This window comes from Microcebus murinus, chromosome 2 (genome assembly GCF_040939455.1).
Source record: "Microcebus murinus isolate Inina chromosome 2, M.murinus_Inina_mat1.0, whole genome shotgun sequence".
Taxonomy (NCBI): domain Eukaryota; kingdom Metazoa; phylum Chordata; class Mammalia; order Primates; family Cheirogaleidae; genus Microcebus; species Microcebus murinus.
The window spans coordinates 46,111,590-46,127,217 of record NC_134105.1 but is presented as its reverse complement, the minus strand read 5'-3'; the positions used below and the strand labels follow the sequence as shown (position 1 = coordinate 46,127,217).

Sequence of the window (15,628 nt, the reverse complement as noted above, 5' to 3'; positions counted from 1 at the left end):
TACTTGATGAGCCTCTGCTGGAAAAGCTGCCGTGAAAGGTATATATTGAGGTGCTATGGACTATATGTTTGTGTCCTCCTCAAATTTACGTATTGAGTTCATAATCACCAAGGTGATGGTATTAGGAGGTGGGGCCGTTGGGGTTGATTAGGTCATGCAATCAGTGCCTTATAAAAGAGGCTCAAGGGACATTGTCTCCTCTACCATGTGAGGACACAGTAAGAAGCACCATTCTGTGGATCAGGAATTGGATGCTCACCAGACACTGAATCTACTAGCACCTTGATCTTGGACTTCCCAGCCTCCATAACAGTGAGAAAAAATATTTCTGTTGGTTATACGCTACCTAGTTTATGGTATTTTGTTATAGACTAAGACATCGGGTCACTTCTTAACTGAGGGAACTCAGTGGATACCCAGATATCTTAAGTGTTTATATTAATATATTACAGATATCTCTGTGATCTCACTATAGCACTGGACTGCCAAAGGGTGAATCTCTGAAGTCATGTGGACACAACCTTCCAGGCATGCTGGTGTATACCGTAGAATGGGGCAGGGAAAAGGAATAGACATTTTAAGATTCCCTCCTCCACCCCATGTGTGTGCCAGGCACTGTTGTTGGGGTATACACAGTGTAGAAAATGGAAGATTTACCTCCGAAATCAGCACAGCCCTTGGTTTTCTAGTGAGGACCCCAAAGCCCTGAGCACTTTTATGTGCATGCAAAATAGAAACCAAAGAAAAGCATAATAATACTTAGCTAATTTCTATTTACAAAACATTGCTGATCTGGGAGCTCTCAAGAATTTACTGAAAATCCCTGCATATCCTTGGATGAAAGGTGTTAATATCATCACCCTGGTTCTATGATTGCCCTAGCTGAAGGGAGGCTAAGTAAATATCTGGTGATGGACCGATGGCCCCAGTTGTCAGACTTAGGGACCAAAGTTTAAAAAGCCATAAAGGCCAAGGGGGGAAACTAAGAACAATCTTTACCTCCCAATAATCCTCATATAGAATTAAATGAGATAACATATATGAAACTATCACTAAGCACAGTTCCAAGCACATTGCAAATTCTTAGTAAATGCTATTTTCCTTTCTTTTTCCTTTCCTTGCTTGATGGGAATTTGCATAGCCTTTAATGGGAAGCTTTAAATGTATCTGAGATTTGGCATATAGAGGACCAGCGAATTTCAAGAAATTGATCCACAGTGGGACTAGGGGAAACACAGAAGCAAAAGCAGTTTGAAGATTAAATCAGATCAAGAAATGCTGGTTGTCCTCAAAGGGATAACAGGAAAATCCAGGGAAAGTGGAGAAAAAGGAAAGACAGATTGAGAGAAAAACTGCGAATGAGCAGAACAAAGACAATTCTAAGGAACCTGAAAACCAATGAATCACAACAGAGACGACCACAGTGAATAGTAACCCCTGCAGAAGGAACCCGGGCAGACTAGGATTTTCCTTCCTCCTCCGGAGACCTGAGCTGGCTCCGTACGTTCAGGGGCCACATCTTTCCCATCTCTTGCTTCTGTTCTGTCCCTCCCTCCCCACCGATGGCTAGATTATTCTCCACAGAACAGCCAAGTAATCCTTTTTAAAGATAAATCTGATCATATCTCTCCCCGGCTCAAAAACTAAAGCCTTGAATAAAATCCAGTGTCCTTATCATTATCTACAATGATCCACAGGGCTTGGCCCCTGACTCACTTTCAGGGTTGGTCTGTTCTCCCTCCATCCCCCTCTGGTCTAGCCACAGTGGCTTTGCAGTTTGTCCTGAGCCTCCCAAGCTGGCCGCTGGCTCAAGGCCTTGGGACTTGGTGTTCCTTATGCCTGGAGGGACCTGCCCCACAGAGTCATGCTTTGCTCCTTCCTTTGATTCAAGGTGCCGCTCAAGTGGCACCTCTCTAAGAATAGCTTCCTCATCGAAACAGCTCTCATCCCTCTTCCCAACACTCCTTGTTCTACATCTCCTTGCTCATCTCTACTCTTCCTTAGAGCATTTATCAATTTCTGGCTATATACCTATATAGCTCTACAACTACATCTATACCTATGTATGGATATGCATACATACATATGTATACGCATACATGGATATGCATACATACATATATATACACATATGTATGTATGTATGTATGCATACATACATATGTGTGTATATATGCACACATACATAGGCATACATGTACTATATGTATATGTGTATGTGTATACATATGTGTGAGCACGGACTTTTTGTTTTGTCCACTCTTGTATCATAAATGGTTACAAGACACTCATCAGACAGATCAGATAGTCAGAAGCCCTGGATTTTAACTGTGGCTCTACTGCCAACCTTGAATCTAGCACTTGTAGATTATGCCAATTTCTTCTCACCAAACCTTGTTGTCACTGGAATCTCGTTCTGAGAAATTGTAAGAAAATCAAGTTTAGAGGAAAAGAGCTGAAGTTATGATCAACGTAAGGCAATCTCTGGCTAATGAGTAAAATATCTAGATATTCAGATATAAGGTCCCATCTAAAGAGAAACTCTGGTTGCCAGTTACATGTATGGGCACATCTAGTTCTTATTTTCTTAATTTGTAAACTCACAAAACACTTCTATTTAGATATGGGACCTAAAAGGATTATGGTAAATCAAGATTATAAAATAAACTGTTTATCAACATTTGTTTCCAGTTTCAAACAGGACTTACTAATGCTAAGCTCTGAGATGGGGGCGCTGTTTTCAGAAAGCCCCAAGTCACAGCAAAAACTGAGCAGCACCTAAGTGGACACATAGGTACTATAGTAATAGGGTGTTGGGCAGGTGGGATGGGGGAGGAGGCAGGCATATACATACATAATGAGTGAGATGTGCACCATCTGGGGGATGGTCATGCTGGAGACTCAGACTTGTGGGGGGCGGAGGGGAAAGGACATTTATTGAAACCTTAGAATCTGTACCCCCATAATATGCTGAAATAAAAAATAAAAAAAAGAGGCATATGGTTCCCAGTTCCAAGGGATTTGTCTTCCCTTCCAAACAGCTAACTTCATTTTCACAACAGCTGTGCCTACTAAGACCTGAAGTATAATGGTCCTATAGTTTTAGAATACTGTCCACATAGATCAGATAACGTAGAGAAGCACTTTCCTTTACAAGACAATAGAAGGAAAATGGAAGGGAAGAGAACTAACATTTATTGAGTACCTACTAGCATTTATTCAAGTAGGTACTCAATAAATGTTATTGAGTACCTACTTGAATACCTACTACTAAGTAGATTTGGGGTAAAATGTGAGAGTCATCAACATATAGAAAGAAATAAAGCCAACAGTGCAGCTGGGGTCACCTTGGAAGAAATGACAAAGAGAGAAGTCCAGAAAGCTAGCTATAATGAACATTAATATTAATGGTCAAGAAAAAAACCATTTAGTTTGAAAAGGAGATTAAGGAGGAGGAGGAGACAAGGGGAGAAAACTGAGAGAGGGAGACACTCTGGAAAGACAAGAAAAGAGAACGTTGAAAAGAGAAAAGAGTGATCGCTGGTGCCACATGCTGCTGAGAACTCATGAAAGGGGCCTGAAAGACATCCTAGGGATTTAGCAAAACAGAGGTCACTGACAACCTTGACATCAAATGTTTCAGGGTGTGACGGCAACAGAATTCAAACCGGAGTGGGCAGGGAAGGACTAGAAAGTAAAGAAAGAGAAACCAAGAGTATAGGCAGTGCTTTGGAGAAACTTTGCTCTAAAGAAGAGAAATTCAGGGAATGGTTGGAAGGGGGTATGAAGTTATCTGAAAAGCACTGGGATTTAAATCCAGCTCTGATTCCAAGACTGAATTTTATAAATTGCTGCTTCTGAACTACCCAGTATTGCTGTTTCTCTGAGTTGGCACACTGATCCACAAATTCTTCCTTTTCGTATTCAATAAAAGCTACTTAAATAGGTTCAAAAGCTACTCAAATGAGGTTCACTTATAGAAGAAGGTTCTGGAAGTTTTGAGTATTTCATTGCACAAATCTTATCAGTGATGTTTGTGTTGTGCACTAAGATCTTCATATATTGATAATCCCATGACCTGCTTTCATCCTTATAATACCTGTAAAATAAGTAGGACAGCATTGTGATTTTATGGGTGAGGAAACTAAGCCATTGAAAACTCCAGATCTAGTGCTCTTTTCTTTGGATTAGAGGTTTATAAATGCTGGATCCTTGGAGAATGTGATGAAAGTTATGGCCCCTCTTCACAGAAGCACATGCACAAGTAGGTAATCAGCAAAACCTTGTGCACAATTTCATGGGGTTCACTGATGATCTGAAGTCAGGAATCCCTGCTGTAGGTTATGCGGTCCCTAAGCCAACTAAAGTGCTAGTTGAGGAGGTTATGGTGTAATCCCTCTCGATGGTAATGGTGTTGTCATTAAAGACTCCTAAAAGAAGAAGCCTGTGAAGCCTTTCTCACACTCCTTGTCAGGCTCAATCCTCCTTCCCTACCCCCTGCTGACACACTGCTACATTCTAGCACAGCAAGCATTTCACCTGCTCTGTGCAGGTGTGCCTCCCCTGTTCGAATGCAAGCCCTTGATGGAGTGGAAATGTCTAATGTAAACAACTACAACAATAATTTATATCACTACCACTATTATTTATTAAGCACTTATTAAAGATTGACAATTATCACTATGTAGTGAGGTATGAAGTACCCAGAGGCACACAGCTAATAAGAGATAAAGCTGAGAGAAAGGCAATTGGGCTCCGGGGTCAATTAATATTAACCAACCCCTTAGACTCTTTCTTTTGCCGTGCACTAGCTACCTGAAGTTTCTCTGTTACTGTTATAAAGTACCTTACTTTTCTTAAAAATGCATAGTTACGCATTATCATGAAATTCATCTACTTATTATTTTAACAATTTTTAATTTCAAAGTAATTTTCGATTTACACAAAAGTTGCAAAAGTGGTAGACAGAGTTCCCTTTTACTCATCACCTAAGAAATAAACAAAAATAGCAATACCTTTAATCTACATTTAAGTTTTAGCAGATTTCCTCGACTAATGTCCTTTTTCTGGTCCAGGGTCTAATGCATGATCTCACATTGTTTTTAGCTGTGGTATCTCCTTAAGTCTCCTCAGTTAACTAAATTCTCAGTTAACTCTCAGTTAACTAAGACAGTTAGTTCTTCAGTATTTAAGTTTTATAATCTTCTTTTGAAGCATACTAGTTAATAACTTTGCAGAATGCCTCTCAACTTATGTTTGTCTGATGTTTTCCCATGTTTACGTTGAGGTTATGCGTTTTGGGTAAGAAGATCACAGCAAGGATGCTGTGTCCTTCTCAGTGCATCATAAAAGGAGACACATGATACCAACACATTATTTCTGGTGTTACTAACCTTCATCGCTCGGGTAAGGAATTGTATGCCAGATTTCTCTGCTGAAAAGTTTCTATTTTTCCCTCGGTAAGTATCTTGTGGTGAAATCCTTTGGATGTATGCAAATATCTTCCTTCCCATCATATTTCTACTCACTAATTTTAGAATCCATTGATGATTCTTGCCTGCAACAATATTTCTGTGGTGCTTAATAATTTTCTATTTCCATTATTTCTTCTACATTTCTTAATTGCAAGGCCATTGCCCTTACAGTGAATAGGAAGACCTGCCCTTTCTTCTCTATTTATTTCCTTCTTCAATTATTTACTTATATCAGTGTGGACTCATGGAGTTATTTTATACTATCATTATTTATTTTGTTGATTAAATTGTCCCCAAGTAGGCCACTGAGATATTCTTAAAGCTGGGTCCTATGTACTTTGACAATTCCTTTTTGAGTAATTCCTTACTTTCTGGCATCACAAAGTGATCATGTGCTTTCCCTGCCCCAGCCCTAGAAGCAACCATCTTTCTAAGGAGCCCTTATTACTTTTATTAGAGACCCAGTAGAATAGTATTTAAAAACCAAGATTTGGGTGCTAGGTGTGCACATTTGCCAGTATGTTGTCACTGCTTTTAGGCTATCTCAGGAGACAGAGCTAGGGAATATATGCATGTATATACACACATGAATACACACATCTTCTCTATTTATATTTATATCCAACTCTCTATATATTAAAAATCATAAGTTGATACTAACACTATAGGGTTCATTCTAACCTTCCCCTTCTCCTATTTGTGAGAAACCTGGTTCTCATTATCGACAATATATTTATTTATTTGCTTTATTGTGGTATACACATAAAGCATTTTCAGTATAGCTAACCCATATACCTATAAAAACCAAACTTACTAATTAGAACACAATATTTATGTACAGTTATTTTTATCCTTAGCCATATGGCATACTATCAAAACATTATTATTTTTTATTTCTATAAATTTATAGGGCACAAGGGCAATTTTGTTACATGCATAGATTACATACTGGTTAAGACAGGGATTTTAGGGCAGCGGTCCCCAACCTTTTTGGCACCAGGGACTGGTTTCATGGAAGACAATTTTTCCAAAGGCTGGGGGGGAGGGGATGGTTTGGGGATGGTTCAAGCACATTGCATTTATTGTGGTTGGACTCAACCTCTCTGCTGATGATAATGTGTACTGCAGGTATTCCTCAGGACTAGCATCACCACCTCAGCTCCACCTCAGATCACCAGGCATTAGATTCTCACTCGTAAGGAGCTCACAACCCAGACAGATCCCTCGCATGCGCAGTTTATGGTAGGGTTCACTCTCCTATGTGAATCTGATGCCACTGCTGATCTGGCAGGAGGCAGAGCTCAGGCGGTGATGTGAGTGATGGGGAGCAACGGTACATACAGATGGAGCTTCGCTAGAGAGCCTGCTGCTCACCTTCTGCTGTGCATCCTGGTTCCACAGGCCACGGACTGGTATCGGGCTATGGCCCATGGGCTGGCACCACAGTTTTAGGGTATTTATAATCCTAATAATAAAGACTGTACCTGCTAAGTAATTTCTCATCATCTGCCCCCCTCCTGTCCCCTCATCCTTCTGAGTCTCCACTGTCTATCTACACCTATGTGTATACATTTTTAAACATCCAATTATGAGAACATGTGATATTTGTCTGTTTATGGCTTGATTCACTTATGATAAGCACCTCCAGTTCATCCATGTTGCTGCAAAAGACATGATTTCATTCTTTTTTATGGTTGAGTAGTATTCCATTGTATAAATATATCACATTTTCTTTATCCAATCATCCACTGATAGACACTTAGCTTGATTCCATATCTCTGCTATTGTGAATAGTGCTACCATAAGCATATGAGTGCAAGTATCTTTTTAATGTATTGATTTCTTTTCCTTTGGGTAGATACACATAGAAGGACTGCGGAATCAAATGGTAGATATATTTTTAGTTCTTTGAGAAACCGCCATACTCTTTTTCATAGGAGCTGCACTAATTTACATTCCCACTGATAGTGTGTAAGAATTCCTTTTTCTCCACATCCTTGCCAACATCTGCTATTTTTTTGTCTTTTTAATTCATAGACATTATGACTATGCTAAGATGGTATCTCATTGTGGTTTTAATTTATATTTCTCTAATGATTAGTGATGTTGACCATTTTTTCGTATACCTGTTTGTATATAAAATCATTTGTATGTCTCCTTTAGAAAAATGTCTATTTATGCCCTCTGCCAACTTTTATATGGGATTGGTTTTTGTTGTTGTTGTTGTTGAATTGTGTGAGTTCTTGTATTTTCTCAATATTAGTCACTTGTCAGATGAAGAGTTTGCAAATATTTTCTCCCATTTTGCAAGTTGTTTGTTCACTCTCTTGTTTCTTTCTTTTGCTGTGCAGAAGGTTTTTAGTTTAATTAAGTCCCATTTGTTTTGTTTTTATTTCAAAATGTTAAGGGGGTACAAATGTTTTTGTTATATGGATAGCTTATATAATGCTTGAGTCAGGGCTATTAATGTGCCCATCACCTATTGAATAGTGTTCATTGTACCAGTAAGGTAGGTTTTTACTCTTCCCCTCCTCCCCCAAAGTCCCCAAGTCCCACTTGTTGTTGTTGCCTGTGCTTTTGAGGTCTTAGTCATAAATTTTTTGCCTAGACCAATGTCCAGAAGTGTTTTACATGGGTTTTCTTCTAGTATTTTTATAGTATTGGGTTTTACTTAAGTCTTTAATCCATCTTAAGTTGATTTTTGTAGATGGTAAGAGACAGGGGTCCAGTTTCACTCTTCTGCATATGGCAATACAACTCTCCCAGTTGTCAAAATATTCTTTCCTAAACTTACTTAGGTTAATTCTTTTCTTTCCCAAACCCCATTTAGTGTGGTTATATTATTCATTTGTAATACAGTAGGTTCATTTTTTACTATTTGTATTTCACTTTGCCCACACCAGCATACACACGTATTCTGGCTACCTATACAGCATCTGTTTATTTGAGGTGGACGTGAAGTATTACCACGGTTCTAAGAGTTATAGTTATGTAAAAAGGTTTACTCAGAGAAGCGTCATTCCCTCCTACTGTCCTGTTCCCATTCCCTCATTCTTTCTTCCTCATTGCTACCAATCTCCTATTAGAACCAATCTCATTAGTTTCTGGTTTAACCTTCCTATATTTCTTTTGCACAAATGAGCAGATACACATGTTTTCTTTTCTCTTTTTCTTTTTACATGAAAGAGAGCATACTGTAAATACGCCTTCGCATACAGCTTTCTTCAAGATATCCTGGAAAGCACTCCATGTCAGTTATTATCCTCAATTTTACAGACGAAGAGACAGGCTTAAAGAAGTTTAGTTCCTTGCTCAAGGTCACATAGCTAGTAAGGAGTAGATCTGGGATGTGAATCCAGGAAGTTTTGACTCCAGAATCCATTCTCCTCCTCCTACATCAGAATTTCTCATCTGTGGACCCTGGGTATTTTCACGGGGGATCTTTAGGTTCTCTGAATTTTCTTAGATCAGTTTAAAAATTAATACTTGTATGTTCTGGATCATTTGGACTATCCTACAGCAAGTACTAATAGGCATTTCCATTGTCCATAGGATCTGAAAATCACACAAGCACCTGAAGTGAATGTTCTCAATACAGTCACACAAGGAAAGCTGTAGAGGGAATAGAGACAGCAATTACCTGGCTGTGGCCTTGGCTTGTAGTTCAGGGAAGGCAGCATGGCCCTGCACCATGTGGTCTATCTGAAAAACAAGAGAGATTCTTTCAACTTTTGTCCATAAAGGATCCAAGAACTTCAAAATGCTAGCGCAGCAAGATGGTCTCAGCTTAAAGAAATATAGCTTTGATTAACCTAGTGCTAACCTCTTGAATATATAAAACAAAGAAGTTTAGAGAGAACAGTAACAGGAAATAAAACTCCCAAGGCTCAACTGTTAGTTAGCATCAGGCCCAAGAATGAGGAGTGAGGAAGGAAGGGTAACTCAAGTTACATGGTGGGGTGTCTGGGTGTTAAAAGCACCAAGCTTCTCTGGATCATATCATTTCCCCCTTCTGATCCAGGCTGTCACCCCTGGGCAATGTCAAACCTTGAACTACTCACTGTGTTTTACTAATGGAGAAGCTGAATGAAAGAGACTCTGACGAGGGAGTCTCAGTTAAAAAAAAAAAAATAATAATAATAATGAAGTGCCCCAGAGCTATCAAGAGAATCTCCCTTGACTAGAAAGTTGTCACACAGGAAATACAGCTCTCGAGGGCAGAAATGTCTGAGCTCTGCAGACAATTATATTCTCATCCGAAATCCTGTGTCTAAAATTTTATTCCTTAATCCACTTGGTGGCTTTAAACAAAATAGTATGGAATATGCATCAGGAACAGAAGTGTTTCCCCATGCTGCTGCTAAAACACACCCAGCTCTGTTCCTGAACCTCATGTGCATATTTTCCAAATGCTTACCTGAGTCTCTAGGACTCTGTAACAACCATACTGATGGATTTATTTTCATTCATACTGTGAACAGACTGTCTATTTAGGCTTCCTGGTGATAGGCTCTCTGAGCATGTGTCCTCAGAGTCAGGGGTGTAGAAAGAGGAAGAATATTTGTTCAGAGTCACAGAGGCCAGTTTGGGTTCTAGGTCTCATTCTCAGGAGCTGTGTGGCTTTGTGCAAGTCTCTAACCTGGTTGAACCCCAACGCTCCAGCCTCCTTTTAAGATAGGACTGCTAGGAAGTAAAGTGGTATCTACTATAATGCCAACAGTAGTACAAATTATATCACATAAGATGACTTATTTACAATACAGCAATACTAAGTTAAGCACTGTGCACACGTGACTGTGTTTCATTTATTCCTTACAGCACTCCCATGAAGAAGACACTACTTTTCACTATGGAGATGGAGACTAAAAGAGATTGAGTAGCTTATCCCAGGTCACAGGAGAGTAATGACAGATCTAAGTCTCAAACTGAGGTCTCTATATCTTAAGTCCTTGTTCTTAACTATGATACCATATTGTCTACTAAATTTCTAGGGATAATATAAGTTGTTGAATTCCAATTGGTACAGTATAGTGGAAATGTTTCAAAATGATTCCAAAGCCATTGGCAGCTCAATGAAAAAAATATCATGCAGGTATTGAATATTTATTTCTCATAGGTTCAACTTTGGGTTACAGTTACGGGGCATATTCCAGACTCTCAAAGAGTTTGCACTCCATTGAGAGCGTCAAGAGGAACTGACTGGGATCAGCATTGGCATACTAAAGGCATTACTTGATTTGATGCTAATTTATATGGGGAATACTTTGAGAGTTCAGTTTACAGAAGGAAGATTTAAAGGAGCTTCCAGGAGGAAGCACAGAACCTAGCACATGCGGTACATGTATGAATGCAGTTATTCAGTATTTACTGGATGCCTACTGTACCAGGTACTGTGCCTAGGCTCTGGGGGATATGGTGAAAAATAAGAAATACACACAAATACATATAAAACATAGTAGCATAAAGCAAAGAGTTAGTCACTTGGCAATTAATATATAGTGGGAGAAGGTGAAGCTTTAGCTGAGAGGCCAAGAACAGGCAGAATTTGGAGGAGCAAAGGGCTAGAGGCAAAACATGGTAGAAAAGAGACCATGGAAAGCAGAGACATGAAGATGGAAAGATCCATGTTTGTGAACAGTAAGGAGACTGGTCCAGCTCCATGCCTGGCATATCACAAGTGCTCAATAAATATTTGTGGAATAAACATGGGATGAATGAACCATAGTGAAGGCATACCATATGCTCACATGGCACCATGTGCTTCTCCTTGGTGGCACTTTCTACGCTTTACATTTGTGTCTATTTGTGCTGGTTACACATTGATCATAGGATAGCTGTCTGTTAAATGAGAGAATAAATGAAGTGGCAGAAACACAGGTGAATAAGGAGGATGGCGACAGACAGGGGGTTTTGAAAGCCAGGTAAGTGTTTATACTGAATTGGAGGCCACAGGAAATTATTTTGACTTGGGGAACAAAATAATGAAAAATTAAGGAAAATCAGTCTGGTAGGGTATGCAGGACAGAGATGACTAGGCATAGGGACAGGAAATGCAGACAAAAATCAGAGGCTGAGAGTAGGAATACAAGGCACAGACATGCCCTGTCCTTGCTCTATTGTAGCATCTATCAGGCTGTTTTACAATCATTACTTTATATGTCCATCTCTTACCCTATACTCCAAGCTCTTTTAAAGCAAGAGTATCTTATTTCACTCCCCAGTGCTTAGAACAATACCTGGCATCTTAAATGGATGAATAAGATGCGTTTTGAAGAAAATAAAGCAAACTTAGTGGCTGACCACTTATAGCAGCGGTCTCCAACTTTTTGGCACCAGGGACGATTTTCATGGGAGACAACTTTTCCACGGACTGGGGGCAGGGGTGGGGGATGGTTGCAGGATAATTTAAGTACATTACATTTATTGTGAACTTTATTTCTATTATTATTACATTGTAATATATAATGAAATAATTATACAACTCACCATAGGTTGGGGACCCTTGCTGTATTAGGCTCTCACACTCAGGGCCACTATTCCCCTGCTCTAAGCACCCCAGGGCCAGATACCAGACTATGAGAGACAACTCCTATCTCCCTGGCCAGCTCCCACCAAATTATTCCATGTAAGTAACACTAAGACTGCTTACTCTACCTGCCTGTTCCTTCCCGTGAAAACCACCATAAAGCCTCTTGCCCATGTTTCTCCCTCACTCCTTCCACCTCCTGACTGAGGCTGGTGCTTCCTCCTGCAGCCCTACACTATGTGGAGTGCCGTCTCCTCTTAGGAACCGTGAATAACAAACTGTCTTTTCAGTGGCAACTGTCTCCTGATCTGTTGGCCTCATCATACATGAATAATAATAAACCTACATTTTAAAGCAGTGACTTAGTGGGAAGAACATGGGCTTTGGATATAGACAGACTCGGGTCCAAATCCTCAGTCGATACTTACCTTCTGGCAACCCTGGAGAAGTTACTTAACCTCTCAGAGCCTCATTTCTTAAAAATGTACAATGGGGATAATAACATTTGCTTTCCGGGGAAGCCTGTGGTGAGTGCCTGCTACAAAGGTGGCTTTCGGTTCATAACATCTATTATGAAAGAGAAGGGGGGTATCACCAAAAGAGTAAAAACGGTTGGGAAAATAGGATCCCAAATGGTCAGCTGCATTTTTCGTTTTCCATGGCAGCTGGTAGTAAAGGCCTTCTCTGATGAACACAGAGTGGGCAGTCCATAAAATAACTGAAGGCTCATTCCAATAGCCTGGGAGTGCTTGTCCCTTGGGCTGATCTCTCTACTTAGGTTCTGTTCTCTAGTGCATTTAGCACAGTATAGAAAAACAAAGTTCCCCATTAGCAGTTATTTGTTTCCCAGTGAAATAACCAGTTTTGCAACGACTGTCTTTGTCTCAGAAATACATAGACAGACCTAGTCTAATCTGTGACTATTTTCTTGTTTTCTCCATCTGCATTTGGACCACGGGAGAAACCACAATGCAACGACGCAGCATAACACAGAACTCACGACTGGGCAGTACTAGGTGGTATCTGTCCTATGGATGTACTTTATTTGGGATATATATTGTTTTAAAAAAGGAGCCAATATTTTAAAATTGGGAGATCCCACTTAAAGTCCAGATTCTGGTTTCTCCTGAAGGACTGAAGACTGTAGAAGACTGAGCCACTGGAGGGATGACGGGTCCCTCCAGACAGGAGGACCGCACTCTCCAGTTTGCGAAAGGCCTTACTACTCCCTATCATTCCCAGCAACAGACAACACATTTTATCAATTTGTCGTCATGGCTGCACTAATGTTTCACTTGTAACTGATATATTTTTCTGTGCCCATTCCTTTGATGGAGGAAATAAGGAATTCAGCCCTAGAGTCCTGTGAGTGGCAAGAGACATTTCTCTGTGGAAGTAAAAATATTTCTTTGCCGAGTCTGTTTACTCATTTGTGCTATCTTTCTGATCCCTTTAGGCCTCTGAGATTGTGGCCCTTAATATTGCAGAGAGAACACAGGGCAAGGAATCCTGAGACCTGAGTTCAGTCCCGACTCAAGGTATGACCTTGGACAAGACCATTTCCAATTTTCTCTCTAAAATATTTAATAAATTAATATGACAAATAGCCACATTTCTATAAAATTACAAAGAGAACTACATTGCCTCAGATATCAAAACTGTCGGCAAAGGGTTCACAGGCAAGAAAAACACAGCCCAAAAACAAATATAAAATTTATTTTAAGAATCGTGGATCCTATAATCATTTACTAAAACAAAGCTATCTTTTGCATGATTTTTTTAAAAATTAAAATCAGTTTTATGTATTATTCTTGAGGCTGTCTTTTACTTTGCCTTGATGATAAAGAAATCATTAGGCTTGGAGAAACATTCATCACTTTTCACAACTACCTTCTTGCCATTTGCATTAATCTGTAATATCACTGTTTTCATCTAACCTATTTCAGCTCTTCAATTATATAGTCTTATCTGGAAGCTAAAAAAATTTGCCTGATATCCCAGCCTTGAAATTCTCATGATAATCTAATGAAAGAGAAAGTACAACTAGACAATTTCTTTTATGCTGATGGAAAGGATTATAGATTTCAAAATTGAATAGTCCCTAAGAGCAACAAATGTTCTTGAAAGAAAACATATAGTTTTTTTTAACAACTTTAATATTAGGCTTACATAGAAACACTTCATTTACAAGTGAATAAATTCTGATATAATGCATAGCTAGTTGAGTTAGTTTTATTCACCATCAAAGTTCATAGCTTTGTTTAATTTTATAGTTTGTTATTAGTTCATTTATTTATGAAACTGACATGTGACATATGGCTATCTTGTGCTAGGCATCCTTTTAATAACTAAGGATACAAAGATAACAAAAGTCATTGCTCTGACAAAGCTCTGCCTTCAAACGGAAGATGGGCATGCCAATATTCAAATATAGTCTGGACTGATAAGGTTCTTTATAGATTCAATAAATGTTAATTGAGCACCTATTCTGTTCCAGACAGAATAGGTAAGCATGGGAGATTTAGTGGCAATTAAGACAGACATAATCTCTGTTTACATGGTGATTATATTTATTGAAAGATAGTCAATAGGTAAGTATAATAATTAGAGATAGTGATTTGTGCTTTGAAGGAAATAAACAGGTTACTATAATAAGAACACTAATTTTAGAAAGAGATGTCAGGGAAGTCCTCCCTGAAGGTAAAATTTAAGCTAAGACATGAAAAATATTAGGAACCAATAATTCCAAGCAAAGGGAGTACTAAATGCAAGCAAAGACCCTATAGATGGAAAGAGCTTCATATATCCTGGGAATTAACAGGAGTCCAGTGAGACTAGACTGGAGTTAGCAGGAAGAAAAGTTGTATAAAATGGAGATGGAAAGGTTGGAAGTGGGGAAAATCAAACAGGCCATGGCAAAGGCTTTAGATTTTATTTCAAGGACAATGGGAAGATACAGAAAGGTTTCATTCAGAAGAATAAAGTAATTCCACTTGATTTTTAAAAAGTCATTCAAGGGTTCCACTTCTTATAATGGCTGAAGAGCTCATATCATACCAATTCCCCCACAGATAACAATGATAAATGCTGATTAAAATACAGCAAACAATTCTCCAAAGACATTGGAAAATGGTGAAAATCAGGTAGAAACAGAAGAGAAGTAGGAAGGAAAACACAGTATTGTGTGTTTCCTGATTTTACAGATTTTTGTCTAAGCGTAGTCCCCAGTCAGTGCCATGTAGGATGAATAATACTCAGACTGAAATATGCAATCTTTCTAGTTAACAAATGAGAGGCTGAAGTTCAAGTCAACCATAGTAGCTGGTAAGTAAATTGTTGGGGGATCTCAGAAAGGAGAGAGCCATAGAAAGTCCCACAATGTGCATAAAAATGCTACCCTAATCTCTGGATGATCTCAGAATTACAAGTGCATGGGAATACTATAAGTGGCCCAACTAAGGCTAAAAGAAGTCAATGGAGATTTTGGGAGATGCTCATCATAGGCAAGTGGCAAAACTTGAAGTCTGAGTTCAGCCAAATTAACTACCTGCTAAACTGGAAAAATCAACACTCTTTAGAGAAATGAAAATAATACAGTATCTCTCTAAGATGTATCAATCACAATGTT

General features: G+C 39.1%; 1 protein-coding gene across 8 annotated transcripts in view; it reads right to left on the bottom strand.

Annotated features, from left to right (window-relative positions):
* FGGY (FGGY carbohydrate kinase domain containing) overlaps positions 1-15,628 on the bottom strand; it is a 384,511-nt gene that overhangs the window by 108,035 nt on the left and 260,848 nt on the right. For all 8 annotated transcript variants that reach the window (XM_012785132.3, XM_075998776.1, XM_075998778.1 and 5 more), the window contains one exon: positions 9,115-9,176. In XM_012785132.3, coding sequence (XP_012640586.2) covers positions 9,115-9,176 — 62 coding nt within the window. The remainder of the gene's footprint in view (positions 1-9,114; positions 9,177-15,628) is intronic.